Consider the following 13,945-nt stretch of genomic DNA (forward strand, 5'->3'; position numbering starts at 1 on the left):
GAGTAACTTTTAAAAAACAGCATTCTAAGCTCTGGTGAATATATAATATATAGTACTGTACAAAGGCATCTAATTACATAGATGGCATTGGCAAGCGAAGGACAAAGGACCAAAATAGTGTAGGAAGTGAAGTTCTACATTTTTCAGGAAAGGAGAACTCTGTGCTCTATTGTAGTACACTTCTCCCTTCAGCAACACTGGGGTTAGGTGTGCTGGGCCCCCATGTAGTTCAAAATTCATATATAACAATTATGTCCCCAAAAACATAACCACAAAGCATAAACAGCTGATTCACACACATACAGAACAAATGAATTTATTTTATTAACTCTATAGCATGCCCCAGCAGCACTCAACAGCAATAGGAGCCTTGGTAATCCAAGACCCACCTTTCCCAGGCTATATCCTGAAGACAAACTTAGTTAGTTAGGCATCCTTCAGTCTCGAAAGACTATGGAAACAGCAGCACAGTATTTGTTTGTTGAAAAAAAATCCATATATTACCACAACCGTGCTGCTCAAATCCATGCAATCCAAGGGAGAAGTGTATTTCAATTTAAAAACAAACAAACAAAAAGGATTTATCAACAGAATGGTATTTCCCACATAACTAATAATAATAATAATAATAATAGCAACATGCTGTCAAGTTAATTCCAACTTAAAGTGACTCTTTCCAGGGTTTGCTAGGTATAGGATATACAGAAGCCATTTACCATTTCTTTTTTCTGGTGGACCCTGGGGCTGTGTAGCATCTCCAGGGCTATATAGGTTAGTTCTACACTTGAGAGGCACAGTGGGTAATTGAACTCCCAACCTCTAGCTCTACAGTTAGGTATCAAACTCACTGAGAAATCCAGTCCACATAGTTACTGATCATAAATTCTGATTTCCTTAGAGAAGCAGCCCACTTTCTAATTACACAGTACATTTCATTAGGAGTTGTCCAGCCACTATATCTTGGAAAGAGGGGGACTATCAGTTCTACACAACTGTTTGGTGACTATCTTTTGTGTTCTTCTGAAATGGAAACAAAGTTTGAAAGAGTATTTTTGTGCTTGTGGTTGTGAGGTTTATTCTTCTTCTTTCCTGCAATTCTCACCTTTCCTTACTTCTTCCCAAACCCAGATCAAGGACCTGATCTAGTCCCAAATACTGGCAGTAATCAAGACTACTATTAATCAGATAATGGATGTATGACTGGGAATAATTGAATCAGAGCTCTCTACTCCATTGACTGGTAAAAGATTTTGCTTGAAAGCATTGTAAGAGTGTGGGCTTCTGAACATGGCTGGATCTTACACAAGCTAAGCTGCAAAACAACCTACAACTCTGCTGGACACATACTTACAGTAAACTTTTCAAGTCCTGTTGCTCCAGCATTCCCAACAAATATGCCTGAGCTGGATTCAAAGAGCAAGGTCTCTGCTGTTCTCTGAAACTGGACTCGGTTATATTCCTCACAGTCCATGAACAAGATGACCTCACTGTCCTGCACAGCCAGCGTAAAGCGATTCCACTTGTTGGTCATCACTGGGACCTTAAATGAAGCAGCCTCTCGAGATAGCTGAGAACCAGGTTCAGTGTAGTACATAATGATTCTCTGGGTGCTGTCATCCACAGGTGATAGTCGGACTCCCAGGTAGATGGTCTTCTGAAAAGCATCCGTTATGGCAAACAATACACCTCCATGGTCACTATTTGGTTTGACTGTAATGGTGATTGCAAAATCTCTGTAGAATGGCTGGGGTATAAGAGTCCTTGTCAGGCGGCCTATATTAGCATCTGGTCCAAAGCTGTAGGCTGGAAATCCTCCATAGCCAGTGATAAAGGAGACAAAAGGAGGAAGTGGGACTCCTATTAGTTCCGTGAGGTCAAGATTCCCCTTTGATCCTCTTTCTGTAACACAAGAGAAACACCACAAATTATTTATTTTAAAATGTTTTGGTATTTCACATTTCTAAAGAAAGGCTCTAAGGTACAGCCAAATGCTTCACCATCTGGTGGGGCCAGGAAAGTTTGTGATCATAAGCCCTTCCCAAAGATGTTTCAGGATGGAAACAAACACTTCATTAGAAGGAGAAAACATGTTATGTTGGAGTTTTATTTACAACCTTGCATGCTGTCTGAGTGATTTTTCTGGGCTGGAGTGATGGTCTTTTTATCCAACACTAACCAATCCTTCCCTTTGAAATTCAGAAAGAAGCTCGCCTCTCTGTTGAGAATTCTATCCCTTTCTACAGTCAGTTGGACAGAGTTGTTTTTTGTTGTTGATCTGTTCAGTTGGTTGCGACTAGGTATGCAGTAAAGAAAACAATATGCACAAGTTTGTAATTTCAAGCAACTGGAAGTAAAGAAATTTTTTAAATGATTTCTCATACAAATGTCTCAAAGTGAGTTACTGGGACTTTAAGTGCCAGTTAATGAGAAGAGGGTGGACTCTCGGGAATCTGAAGCTATTCTCCTCTGTAGATCTCTGTACTAAGTCGCAAAAAAGGGAGGGAGAGAGAAATTTACCAGAAAACTGAAAACTCTGCAACATGTTAAAGGCTTTCTTTGCCTCCTGATGACTTATCGCAAAACAAAGCACGCTAAATTGCAAGCTAGGGGAGACCAGAAGACCCTGACAGATGTCAATCACACCATTTTAACACATGGCAATTTGCTACTTTCTAACAATGGCATCCTATCTGAATTTTTCTCACCCTTCCCTACTTCCTATTACTCCCAACTAAGTAGCCTGTCCCCTTTATTACCAAAGATGTACAGAAAATCCTGCAGGCAATATTGTACTCAATTGCTCAGAAAGAACACGAAGCTTGCTCTCACCATCCAGTTTTAGTCTGGACAATGGGAGATAAGGCACTCACAACCAACAAGTAACAAACACTTGTAAAAACATTTTTTACCACCAATTGCTATTTTTTAAACCAAGTTTTTAAGTATTAGGCTACATGTACTGAATTGCTGGATCTTCTATACTGCTTTGCACTCATCCTAGAGAGCTAAGTTCATGAAGAGCTGTTTCTCCTCATGCAAAATCACAGGATATATTGCTCTACAGCAGCAGATAACCAAAAGGTTGACGGTAATTTCAAGGGGAGTGAGAGTGCTGGAGGATGGATTTCAGGGAAAAGCCAATAAGCGGGGATGCAGTTAAATTCCTTTCTTCTCTCTCGTTTCTGCAGTGTAAAATAACTCCCATTCCTCACTGCTTTTCAATGAAAAAGTGAAAGTTCACCTTCTAAATACCCAACATGTGGTTCTGATTTTCCTATCGCTACCTGTACACCAAACATTCAAAATGCCTAATACTGTACTGAGTGCTCCAGTATAACCACTTATTCAGAAACAATAAGCTGGCTGGATATCTCAGTGGTTTAACTATCTGGCTGCGGAGCCAGAGGCTAGGTGTTCATGCATGTTGACTGTGTCTCTTGTGAATTAGGCAGCCTTAGTAGCCTTGGGCAAGCTGCACAGGCTCAGGATGCCCCCAGAAGAAGGGAATGGTAAACCATTTCTGAGTATTCTCTATCTGGAAAGCCCAGGAAAAGGGTTACTATAAGTTGGATCCAACTTAATGACACACAGTTAGTAACTGGCTTTGTTATGCCTTTTTTTAAAAATGGGAGTGTGGTGGCGCTGTGGGCTAAACCGCAGAAGCCTGTGCTGCAGGGTCAGAAGACCAGCAGTCGTGAGATTGAATCCACGTGACGGAGTGAGCGCCCGTTGCTTGTCCCAGCTCCCGCCAACCTAGCGGTTCGAAAGCATGCAAATGCGAGTAGATAAATAGGAACCACCTCGGTGGGAAGGTAACAGCGTTCCGTGTAGAAGTCGCACTGGCCATGTGACTACGGAAGATTGTCTTCGGACAAAACGCTGGCTCTATGGCTTGGAAACGGGGATGAGCACCGCCCCCCCTAGAGTCGAACACGACTGGACAAAAATTGTCAAGGGGAACCTTTACCTTTACCTTTTGTTATGCCTTTAGCATCTGTTAGGCTAATAGGATGAACCTCCATAAATTAAGTGTCAGTTGACTTCTAAGGAAGATATTTAAAGGTACAGGAAGCTGTGTTATGTTGAACCAAGACATCGGTCCACTTAGCACTGTCAGCTCTGGCCAGCACCACCTCTCCAGGCACAATTTTCTCCTAATCCTACCCAGAGATTCTTGGTATTCCCTAGGGGCCTCTTTTCAAATAGTAGCCAGGCTTGAACCTGCTTAGCTTCCAAAATAAGATGATTTCTCTCTCTCTTTTTCTCTCTTTTCTCTCTCTTTTTTTTAAAGATGAAACTGGTTTTGATCAGGTCAGTGGTAATGTCTGACATGGAGCAGCAGAATGGAGATACCAGAATTTGACACTTTTGTTTCAGGACTATTTCTCAGAGGTTTGAGGGTTTCTGTACTTGGTTTACTTCTATGGCTAAATCTTTGAGTCCCAACTAAATTAAATTCCTTGAATGTTAAATCCCTACCATTAGACTTAGCTCATACATATTACAGTGGTGCCTTGCTAGACGATGATAATCTGTTCCACTGAAATCGCTGTTTAGCGAAATCATTGTCTAGCAAAAAGCATTTCCCTATTGGAAGGCATTGAAACCTGTTTAATGCATTCCAATGGGGAAGAATCGTTGTTGTCTAGCAAAGATCGGCCATAGGAAAGCTGCTTTGCGAACAGCTGATCAGCTGTTTAAATAACTGTCTTGCGAAGCTTAGGTCCCCAAAACACCCGTTTTGCAAGCACGGAGGGAGCTGTCAAAATCATTGTCTAGCAAAAATTGGTTTGCGAAGCAGGGACCAAACATTGTCCAGCGAAATTCCCCCATAGGAACCACTGTTTTGCGAATCGCTATAGTGATCGCAAAAAGTCAATGTCTAGTGAAAAAACTGTCATGCAGGGTAACTGTCTAGCGAGGCACCACTGTAAAGGAAATACGGGAAATGTGTGTATACATGTGCATATACAAACATACACAGACACTTTCTGTCCTATGTTTCAGCCAAAAAACACAGCCTTGGCTGGGGGAAATGTATTTTTGAACTATAGCTCCCAGGGATTCTTCAGCCCTCACATCCTGCGCTGTTCATCTGCAAGGAAGATGGGGACTAATCCCATAGATAAATGTATAGATGCAGCTAGCATCTACTTTCACAAATGACTCCAATTCAACGTTAACTTAATATATATATATATATTAGCAAAGAGAAGGCTGATCGCATGTACACATAAAAATAAAAACACCACATCAGTTTAATAGTTGTGCCAAGACTTAGTATTTTCTAAACTTTTTAAGATCATTCTCTTGCAGTTTTATTCAATTTTTCACCAAGTACAGCATATCTGTTCCCTGAAGTTCATTTTTCCTGCATTAATAAAGCCTCTTAAAAATAAGCTAAGACACACTTCACACCCTAGCTGAGTTTTCTCCCCCTGCCTCCACTTCATAAGATTCTAATTTCTTTCCCTTTCTTCCATTTATACAGCAGCTGCTGCATAATGGGGCCTGCAGGCACTATAACAGAGAAATTGTTCTGCAGTGTTTACATATAGATCAAGACAGGGTTCCCCAACAGTAAAATCAGAAAACAACTGCTACATAGCACAGTTCTAAGCATGTATACTCTGAGGTAAGACTGACTACGTTTAATTAGGCTTCCTCCCAGGAAAGAAGCCATCAGCCTGCAATTTGAAAACTGCGTTATTTTGCACACCTATCTAAACAGAACTTCATAGGCTTACACCCTAGCTGCAATGTGAACCTTCTGGAAATAATTCCTAAAGAAATTCAGTGAGATTCCTTTCCAAATAACAATTTGCAGGGTTGAGGTACATCGGTCATTTGTGTGTAGAAGTAATTATATGAATGATTCATCTTTATTTTTATCCCCCCGTTTTGTATATTGGTGCTTCTAGATATTTCATGAAAGACATTCTTCACCATGACACCGCATCATAGAACTACAGTGGTACCTCAACTTAAGAACTTAATCCTTATTGGGACTGCATTCTTAAGTCGAAACGTTCTTAAGTCGAAGCACCATTTCCCATAGGAATGCATTGAAAACCATTTAATCCTTATCAGCTGTTTTTCGTTCTTAAGTCGAGGCGCTGTCAAAGCAACTTTTTGTGAATGGAGCCGTTCTTAACTTGAATCGTTCTTATGTAGGGACGTTCTCAAGTCGAGGTTCCACTGTACTGGATAGTTCAGTGGTTTAAAAGCTGAAAGTTCAATTCCCCATTGTCGCTCCTCAACAGGGGCTGGACTTGATGATCCACAGGATCCCTTCCAGCTCTGCAGTTCTAAGATTATTATGATGGTTTCACTTAATTTTAAATGAGCTTGCATCAGTTGCAAAACAGGCAAAGTGCAGCTACAACATTAGAAATGTTTTTTTTTTAATTTTAAAAGAAGTATAACAGGTTTGAAGGACTGTGACCAGGTGACCTACATGCCTTCTGAGTCTGCTATACAGATCCCTAATCTCCCTCCTTATAGTTCTTGACCTTTAAAACAGACTTCAGTTGGGCATCCTTTCAAAAACCAATCCAGGATTTAAGACTAGCCATGGAGGCTCTGCTTGTGCTGCCCTTCAAAAGCATGACCCAAGGACTACCATGTGCCAAGGCCACCTCTGTGACAGCTTCATCTGTTCCCTGGATTTCCAGATATTCAGCTGTTTCCAAGGGTGACATCATTGCATTCTCAGTTAAAAACATATTATTATTATTATTATTATTATTATTATTATTATTATTATTATTATTATTATTATTATTATTATTGTTGTTGTTGTTGTTGTTGTTGTTGTTGTTGTTGTTGTTGTTGTTGTTGATGATGATGATGATGATGATGATGATGATGATGATGATGATGATGATGATGATGATGATGATGATGATGATATATTGCCCATATGGCAGCCAGGGCCACTCTGGGCGGTTCAGAACAGTAACAAAACCATAAAATAAAGAAATAATATAACATCAAGTTAAAGTGCAAATTATATGTACAGTATTTGTACATACTTTTCAAATGCAGGGAACTGCTTCAAGAGTCCTTCTACAGGTTTGTGTTGATGGTTTTACTGCCTTTTATCACATATCTGTCATTTTAGATTCACAATATTAATAATCTTTTATGTACATTGTTGTGAAGGAGAGAGAACCAGTGTGCCGTCCTCTATGGAGCAGAGAACAGAGGAAGGACCTGGATGTGTGGAGGGCATACTAGTAGATATAGAACAGGAGAAAGGAGAGAGGGAGTCATTGGAAGTGTGCTTGGCTGACGAAAACGGGGAGGAGCTGGATTTAATCGTGTGGGAGGGGGATATAAAGGAGGAAAAAGGCGCGCAAAGTTTTAGAATTGTAACAGGCGTGCTACCAGAAAGAAGAGACCGGGCAGTACAAACAGAATGGAGTGCTGGGCAAGAAGGATTTGCCACACTGCTTAAGGAATTTTCTAACCTCCAAGTTGGAGGAGGACTATTGCCGGATCCCAAAGACATACACGCGAGAGGAGACTTGGAGCCTTTGAAATGGACGGTAGTGGTATATCCCCACAACCAGCGTGAGGGGAGGAGGGTGATCCATCCCAGTCCCTCTTTACTCCAGCCTCAATAAAAGGGGGACTGAGCGAGACACCCCTGTTGTGGGAGCGTGTGCGCGGTGCGGAGCACGCCGCTGAGGCCAATGACTGACAGGGAGCGATTTGGTCTGGCCCCTCAATAAGAAGTGACATTAAGACACCTGGCATTAAGATGCGAAGTTACCGCCTTTTACCTGAACTTAGTTTAATGGACTCGTTCGAACCAATGGAGTTCAGTTTGTTTAGTAATTAATCGAGTTGTGTTAAGAACAAGGACCAGCCTCCGCCTCTCCTTTCCGCGCCAACACAGGGATCGCACACATCAAACAACGAACCTAATCACAATTGTTAATCATCTTGGAATTTTCTGAGGAAGGATGTAATTCAAATTTATGAGCAAATACACCCTGCTGTTATAAAGAGAAAAAGGTAATAGATCCTTCTGCTTTTATGTAGATAACAGTTCAGTGGATTGATTGGAAACTGACAGTATAAATTGGGGGAAATGTAAAGAAATAAAAATGGTTCCATGTGTTAAGATCTAGCACTATATTCTCCATAGCAATCCTGTAATGCCAATGGTACAGACACAAGAGTGGTAGCCGCCCAGAGTGGTAGAATATACCAGATGGGCGGGGTATAAATCAAATAAATAAATAAATAAATAAATAAACAATGGATAGCCACCACTGAGGATACTCAGCCATCCTTTTTATTATAAATCTCCAAAAACAACAACAACAACAACAAAGGATGGCTGAATAACCCAATCACATTTTAGGAAAACATAACAAAATTATCCACATCCAGTAGAAATTACTGGAAGACACAAAACATGTGTGATCTCATAGAAGTGCAGCCAGAAAGCCCCTCTGTGACTGGGGGGTTCATAAGATCTCTCAATTACTTCCTTTTTAATTTTTGTGGGATAATGGTAGATGAAATACAGTTTAGTAACAATTGTCCAGTTCCATCATTCTCTTCCTTCCATTCACAGACCATAGACCACACCATAGATCATAGACTTCCTAGTTCTAAATACCCTCTCATTTCTTCTGAATGGGAAAACCTACTGTCACCTTACTGTATTCATATCGTTCAAAGAACTCTGTGGCACTTGGGGATCTAATAAAAAGTGAGGTGAAGGCAGCAACAAGATTTGGAGGAGTTATAATGTGGCTCAAAGACTGGACAGAAAACAAAAGCTCCATTGTCAGGATGGGAAAGGCAAAAGGACTAGTCTAAATTGGTTGCTAGCATGCTTGGAAATATGGCTTGCAGCACGATCATTATATCGTTTCTCTTCGTTTAATTGTACAGTCTATCATACGAAAAAGCACAGCTTAATCCCTTCCACTATAGAAAGGCTTTATGTTAATCCTTTGGAACATGTGATTTAGCTTGTCTAAATAGGCTTTGATTTTTTTAAGGGGGGGAAGAGCAAGTATACATACCAAGGGGAGGGCAGTGGAGATAGTATTAATTTTCTGGAATTATCATAATAAACATAACATGTGAACAGCAACACACAACATGTAATCAACCTGTATAATGTGGAAATCATGCTGACTGGAAGTTTCTGAGGGTTGTCGTCCAATGGTGTAACCAAAGCTTTTGAATCCGCTCTGAAATCAAGAACCAGGCAGATTTTTCCTCCTGGAAGATTTTGGCCCCAAGAAGGAAATTGTAAAATAGAATGTATTTATCTCTAATCCAAGTGGACTGGATACTGTATTTGGAAACTATTTTTTCCTCTGGTAGTCTCAGGGGCTCAGCAGGTTCTCAAGGCAGATACCAGATTTCAGGAATGAGGAGGACTGCTGGGTGTGTGCATGAGCATAAGAGAAGGTTGGGATGGGATGGGAAAATGCTGCTAAACCTGGCTTTCATGCCATATTCAGAATGTCGCCAAAGTTATATATGGGGAAGGCTGTGATAATCTGGGAAGCTTGTGGTGCTCTTGTGTGATGTCAGAAGGCAGATGGAAGTGGTGGAAAGCAGCTTCCGATTTGGGCTGGCCTCTCTACTCCACCAGGAAATTGCTGGACAAGAATTTCTTCACAGGTTACGTTCTATTCATTTAACCTTTATTTAAGGCAAGGTTACTTCTACTGTCATAGTTAAATGAGCATAATAAACTCACAATAAATGAGTTATTACCAGTTACTCTAGAGTCTAGATGAAAATAGCCTCTAGTTTGTCCTTCAAACGCTTGAGATTTCCATAGCAATGCCTGCTGCCCTTTGTGTTTAATGTCCTTTGGTCCTGCTATTTATATCCCCTATTCCGTCCATAGCTCTTTTGGTCTGTATATATAACATCTGCTAACAAATAATAACATTGAATGAATCCAGAGAATTCAGATGTACAAAAATTCCATGGTTCTTGATGGACTACAAGCAAAGTTACTAAAATGTTTTTTAAAATACCCAGTCTCTTAATTTGCAGTCTGTTGGGGTCACAGAGTGAAGGCTAAGTAACATGTGAAAAGCCCATGCTTTTTCAAAATAGCAGCTGCATTGTTGCGCACACTTTCCAGCTCAAGACCATGGCATGAGGGGTATTATTGTTTCTATTAAAGATAATAATGACCAAACATATAAAAGGACAGATCTTGCCAAAAGACAAACACATTACCCCAGCTTCAATGCTGATCCCTACGTCAGTGGTCCCCAACTTTTGGACTCCAGATGTTCTTGGACTACAACTCCCAGAAGCCTTCATCACCATTTCTGCTGGCCAGGATTTCTGGGAGTTGAAGTCCACGAACATCTGGAGACCCAAGGTTGGGGACCACTGCCTTAGATCCCTTAGTAGTTCCACTGCCACTTGCCTCAGCATGAATCAAACACAGGCAGCCCTGTCACTAACTAACTGAGCTCATTGCTTCAGGCGGTGAGGTGCTTTGAATGGCCAATTTATAGTTTCCACCTGCTTTCTGCTCTACAAAGCTGCCCCATTTCCTCCACACGAACACACAAGTGAGTTTCTGGAGTAGCAAGAGCAATGCCTACATCTATGACCACTTCCTTCCAGGAGAGGATGGGCTCTCCTTTTCGTCATGGCTGTCACTACCTTTGCCTTGCTGTGTGCCTTCTTCCTTTGACGAGCTGGGACGAGTGGGTAGCATCACCACAGCTGCCATGCTGCTTTGTTTCTTGGCAAGTAAATAGGTAAGGGCTGGTGGTCACATCCTCCGCCTCCTGCTTTTCAGGAGCGGCTCAGGGTAACTGTGCTGTCCTTGGGGCCTCTTTCTTCTTCCCCAAGGGGGCAGAGGGTGGGGGACATGGACCCCATCACTGCCATATTTTCCTCTGGCTTCTTTTTCAAGTAGGGGCAAGACTGGGACACATAATAGTGTCCTTTAGCAGGTGATGCTGCTGCCACTGCAGTGTGACAAGGACAGCGCTCTGCTCCTACCCCAGGCAGTAAGGGAACTTGGGCTGCCCCTGAAACTAGGACCCTGAACAAGCCAACAGCCCAATAAGCTTTTAAGATGTGTGGTTGGTTTATTACTGTGAAGCACACCAGTTCAGTTGAAGAAATATGCTGAATTCATATTATACTTTGAGAAATGAGGCTAAACTCTTTATGGGGATAAAGGGGGGAAAGTAGCATAATCTCTGAGTGATCCAAAGTTGCTTACGTGCCCCTTGTCACAGGATACTTTTCAGAGTTAAATCTAAAACTATAAGGCCACACTTACATGCTTGATCTCCCTATTAAAACACACCTACAAATATCATTATGGATCTATGGAAACAGAAGAACCTACTAATTTGTGAACAAATTGTGTGGGGGTAGAGGTATATCACCCCATATTCTTGAGGCATTTTTCTGATTTAGCAATCAGCTTCTCAAACTGTTATGTGTCTCATAGGTATGGCACAATTAATGCTGGATTAAAAGTTATTCCAAGAGAATTCTAGAACTTGTAGAGATGAGAGAAGGAAGTTATTTGAGCCTAATTCTTGCCCCTTGATTTCTTAATTGCTATATGATTAACAGCAATGCTCCTCACAGCAGCTGGTAGCCATTGTTCTCTTGAACACACTGGAGAAAGTGCTAACTGCATAGCATTAGTTTTCAACTGACCTCTGAAGAGGAAATGGCAGCTACCAAGAAGCTGTGCTGTGCTGTCAGCGGTCAATTGGCCCCAAGCTCTGAAATTCTTGGTCCCCACCCCACAGCCTTAATCCTCATTCTCAACACACTGTTTCCTGAATCAATTGAGAAGTGCACCCAAACTCCATGCAGTTCAGCCTAAGGAAGCAGCCTTTTCTCTTGCATGTGATCTGTCCCAAACTGGCTTCATCCACATTGACTCATGGACTTGCAGAACAGACATTGGCTGCCATGCTTGAAAACAACAAAGATGGGGGAAGGGGAGACCCTTTACTCCTGATTACAGGAGATGTAAAGTTGCTGCACATGCTTTAATTTAGGATCGTAGCACTTACTAAGACAAATGCACATTTCCATTTCTCACAGTCTTATTCTTCCAGCCATGTAAGTTTTTCAAATCAACATACATTAAACATCAGACACACGAAAGCATGGTATCTTTCCACTGATCAATCATAATATAAGCTAATTCACCCAAAGTATACTGAGTCATGTTTGAGTTAAAGGAGCCTCGTGTTTGTGTTGAAGGAGCCTCATGGTGCAGTGGTTAAACCGCTGTACTGCAGCCAAAACTGTGCTCACGACTTGGGGTTCAATCCCAAGTAGCCAGCTAAAGGTTGACTCAGCCTTCTATCCCTCCGAGGTTGGTAAAATGAGTACGCAGCTTGCTGGGGGGGGGGGGGGGCAATGTGTAGCTTGCATAATTAACTTGTAAACCGCCCAGAGAGTGCTTGAAGCACTATGGGACGGTATATAAGCAGCACGCTTTGCTGTGCTTTGCTTTAAATAGCCTTTAAAGGAAACTCCACTTCTAACAATGTGTTAAGAGTACAGACAATAAACTAGATACATTTGTAAAATAGAATACACACACACACACAGAGAGAGAGAGAGAGAGAGAGAGTTTCCATCCATGCATATTACAGTACTTCTCCCCCTCTATGGAGCAAAGGCTTATCTAGCCCAGCAATCTGTTCTCTGAGTAGCCTACCAGATGCAGACAGAAAGCCTACCAACCAACTGTACACATTTCTTCCAAGTTACCTGGAACAAATATTAAACTCAACAACTTGCAGTTTCCTGGATCTCCCCACTTGACCCCTTCTTAACATATCAACCTCTCCTACAAGGTTTCTGATATCTAGTAGTACAGGAAAGAGGTGTGTCACCGTAGCATTTACAGTATTGAGGTAACACAAACAGGACCTTTGGTGTTTCTATCGGTCTACTACATCACATCTCAAAAGTTCAAGACACTTAGCAAGCAGTCACCTCACATACCTGTTAAACAGAGAGGCAGCTGATCATATAAAGGAGCAAGTGAGGATGAGAGAAAGCGATATTCTTAAGAGCACCCATCTGAAATGGTCTCTCTCTGCATTGAGCAAACAACAGAAATCTAAACATTGAGTTAGTGTTGATGTTGGGATTTTTTTTAAAAAAATTATAGTTTATATTACCTGCTTTCTTTTGTTTCCACAGATTTATTCTCTTTGCTGTTCTAAACTCCAAATCTAATTCCACTGCTGTTTTCTTGGGGAAAGTCAAGGCCCCTTCTCCAGTTGTCAGGATCGACTGGGGAAGGGCTCTGCTGACACCTGAAATCCCACCAGGAGGTTTCCATCCTGCAGAAACAGCCGAGTGGACCCTCGTCTTCCTGGCTGAAACGCCACTGGTCGAGTCTTCCTTTGACAGGCCTGATGAGGTCACAGCGCTAACAGCTGTTGGTAATGGAGAGGTGGCTGTTCCAGGGGAACCCCACAGTCGCTGCCACCACCATTGCCCTTCTACTAGGCCAGACTGCATTAAGAAGATTAGCCAAGTGGCTTTAGTGAGCATCTTCTTTCCTCCCAACCAGTTGCCAAGTGATCAAAGCTCCTTGACCACCACCCACCCGGACTGATTTTTAGTCTCAACGTCTACAACCAGCCAGGGTAAAGAGAGGCACCTCCATCCTGCTGGCAATCTCCAAGGAGTTTCAGCTTGACCTCGGGTGGTCTGTCTTGGGTGAAGGGGCTGCTCTTCCCAAGAATCGATCTGTTTCTCCTGAGTGGTTCTGACAAGTCTATAACTTTCTGCAGAAGAGCTTCGGAAACAGGCTAGCCACCAATTTCTTTTCTCATGGAAATGAAGGGTATGTCAGCCAGCATTAGGAGGAGTTTCTTGTACGTACCAATCACAGTAAAAAGCTCAGCCTCCCCTCTCCCCCTTCCCAAATCTTTGCCTC

The 13,945-nt window shown here is 41.9% G+C and overlaps 1 protein-coding gene across 5 annotated transcripts in view; it reads right to left on the bottom strand.

Moving 5' to 3' along the window:
• COL15A1 (collagen type XV alpha 1 chain) overlaps positions 1-13,945 on the bottom strand; it is a 202,593-nt gene that overhangs the window by 117,649 nt on the left and 70,999 nt on the right. For 3 of the 5 annotated variants that reach the window (XM_073003912.2, XM_078377610.1, XM_073003911.2), the window contains exons 1-2: positions 13,179-13,927; positions 1,352-1,899 (exon numbers count right to left, since the gene is read on the bottom strand). In XM_073003912.2, coding sequence (XP_072860013.2) covers positions 1,352-1,899; positions 13,179-13,557 — 927 coding nt within the window. In that variant the 5' untranslated portion in view covers positions 13,558-13,927. Of the gene's footprint in view, positions 1-1,351; positions 1,900-13,178; positions 13,928-13,945 lie in introns of those variants that run through there. The other 2 variants (XM_078377611.1, XM_020806775.3) reach the window with 1 other exon arrangement.

The sequence above is a fragment of the Pogona vitticeps genome, chromosome 6, assembly GCF_051106095.1.
Source record: "Pogona vitticeps strain Pit_001003342236 chromosome 6, PviZW2.1, whole genome shotgun sequence".
In the NCBI taxonomy this organism is placed as follows: Eukaryota; Metazoa; Chordata; class Lepidosauria; order Squamata; family Agamidae; genus Pogona; species Pogona vitticeps.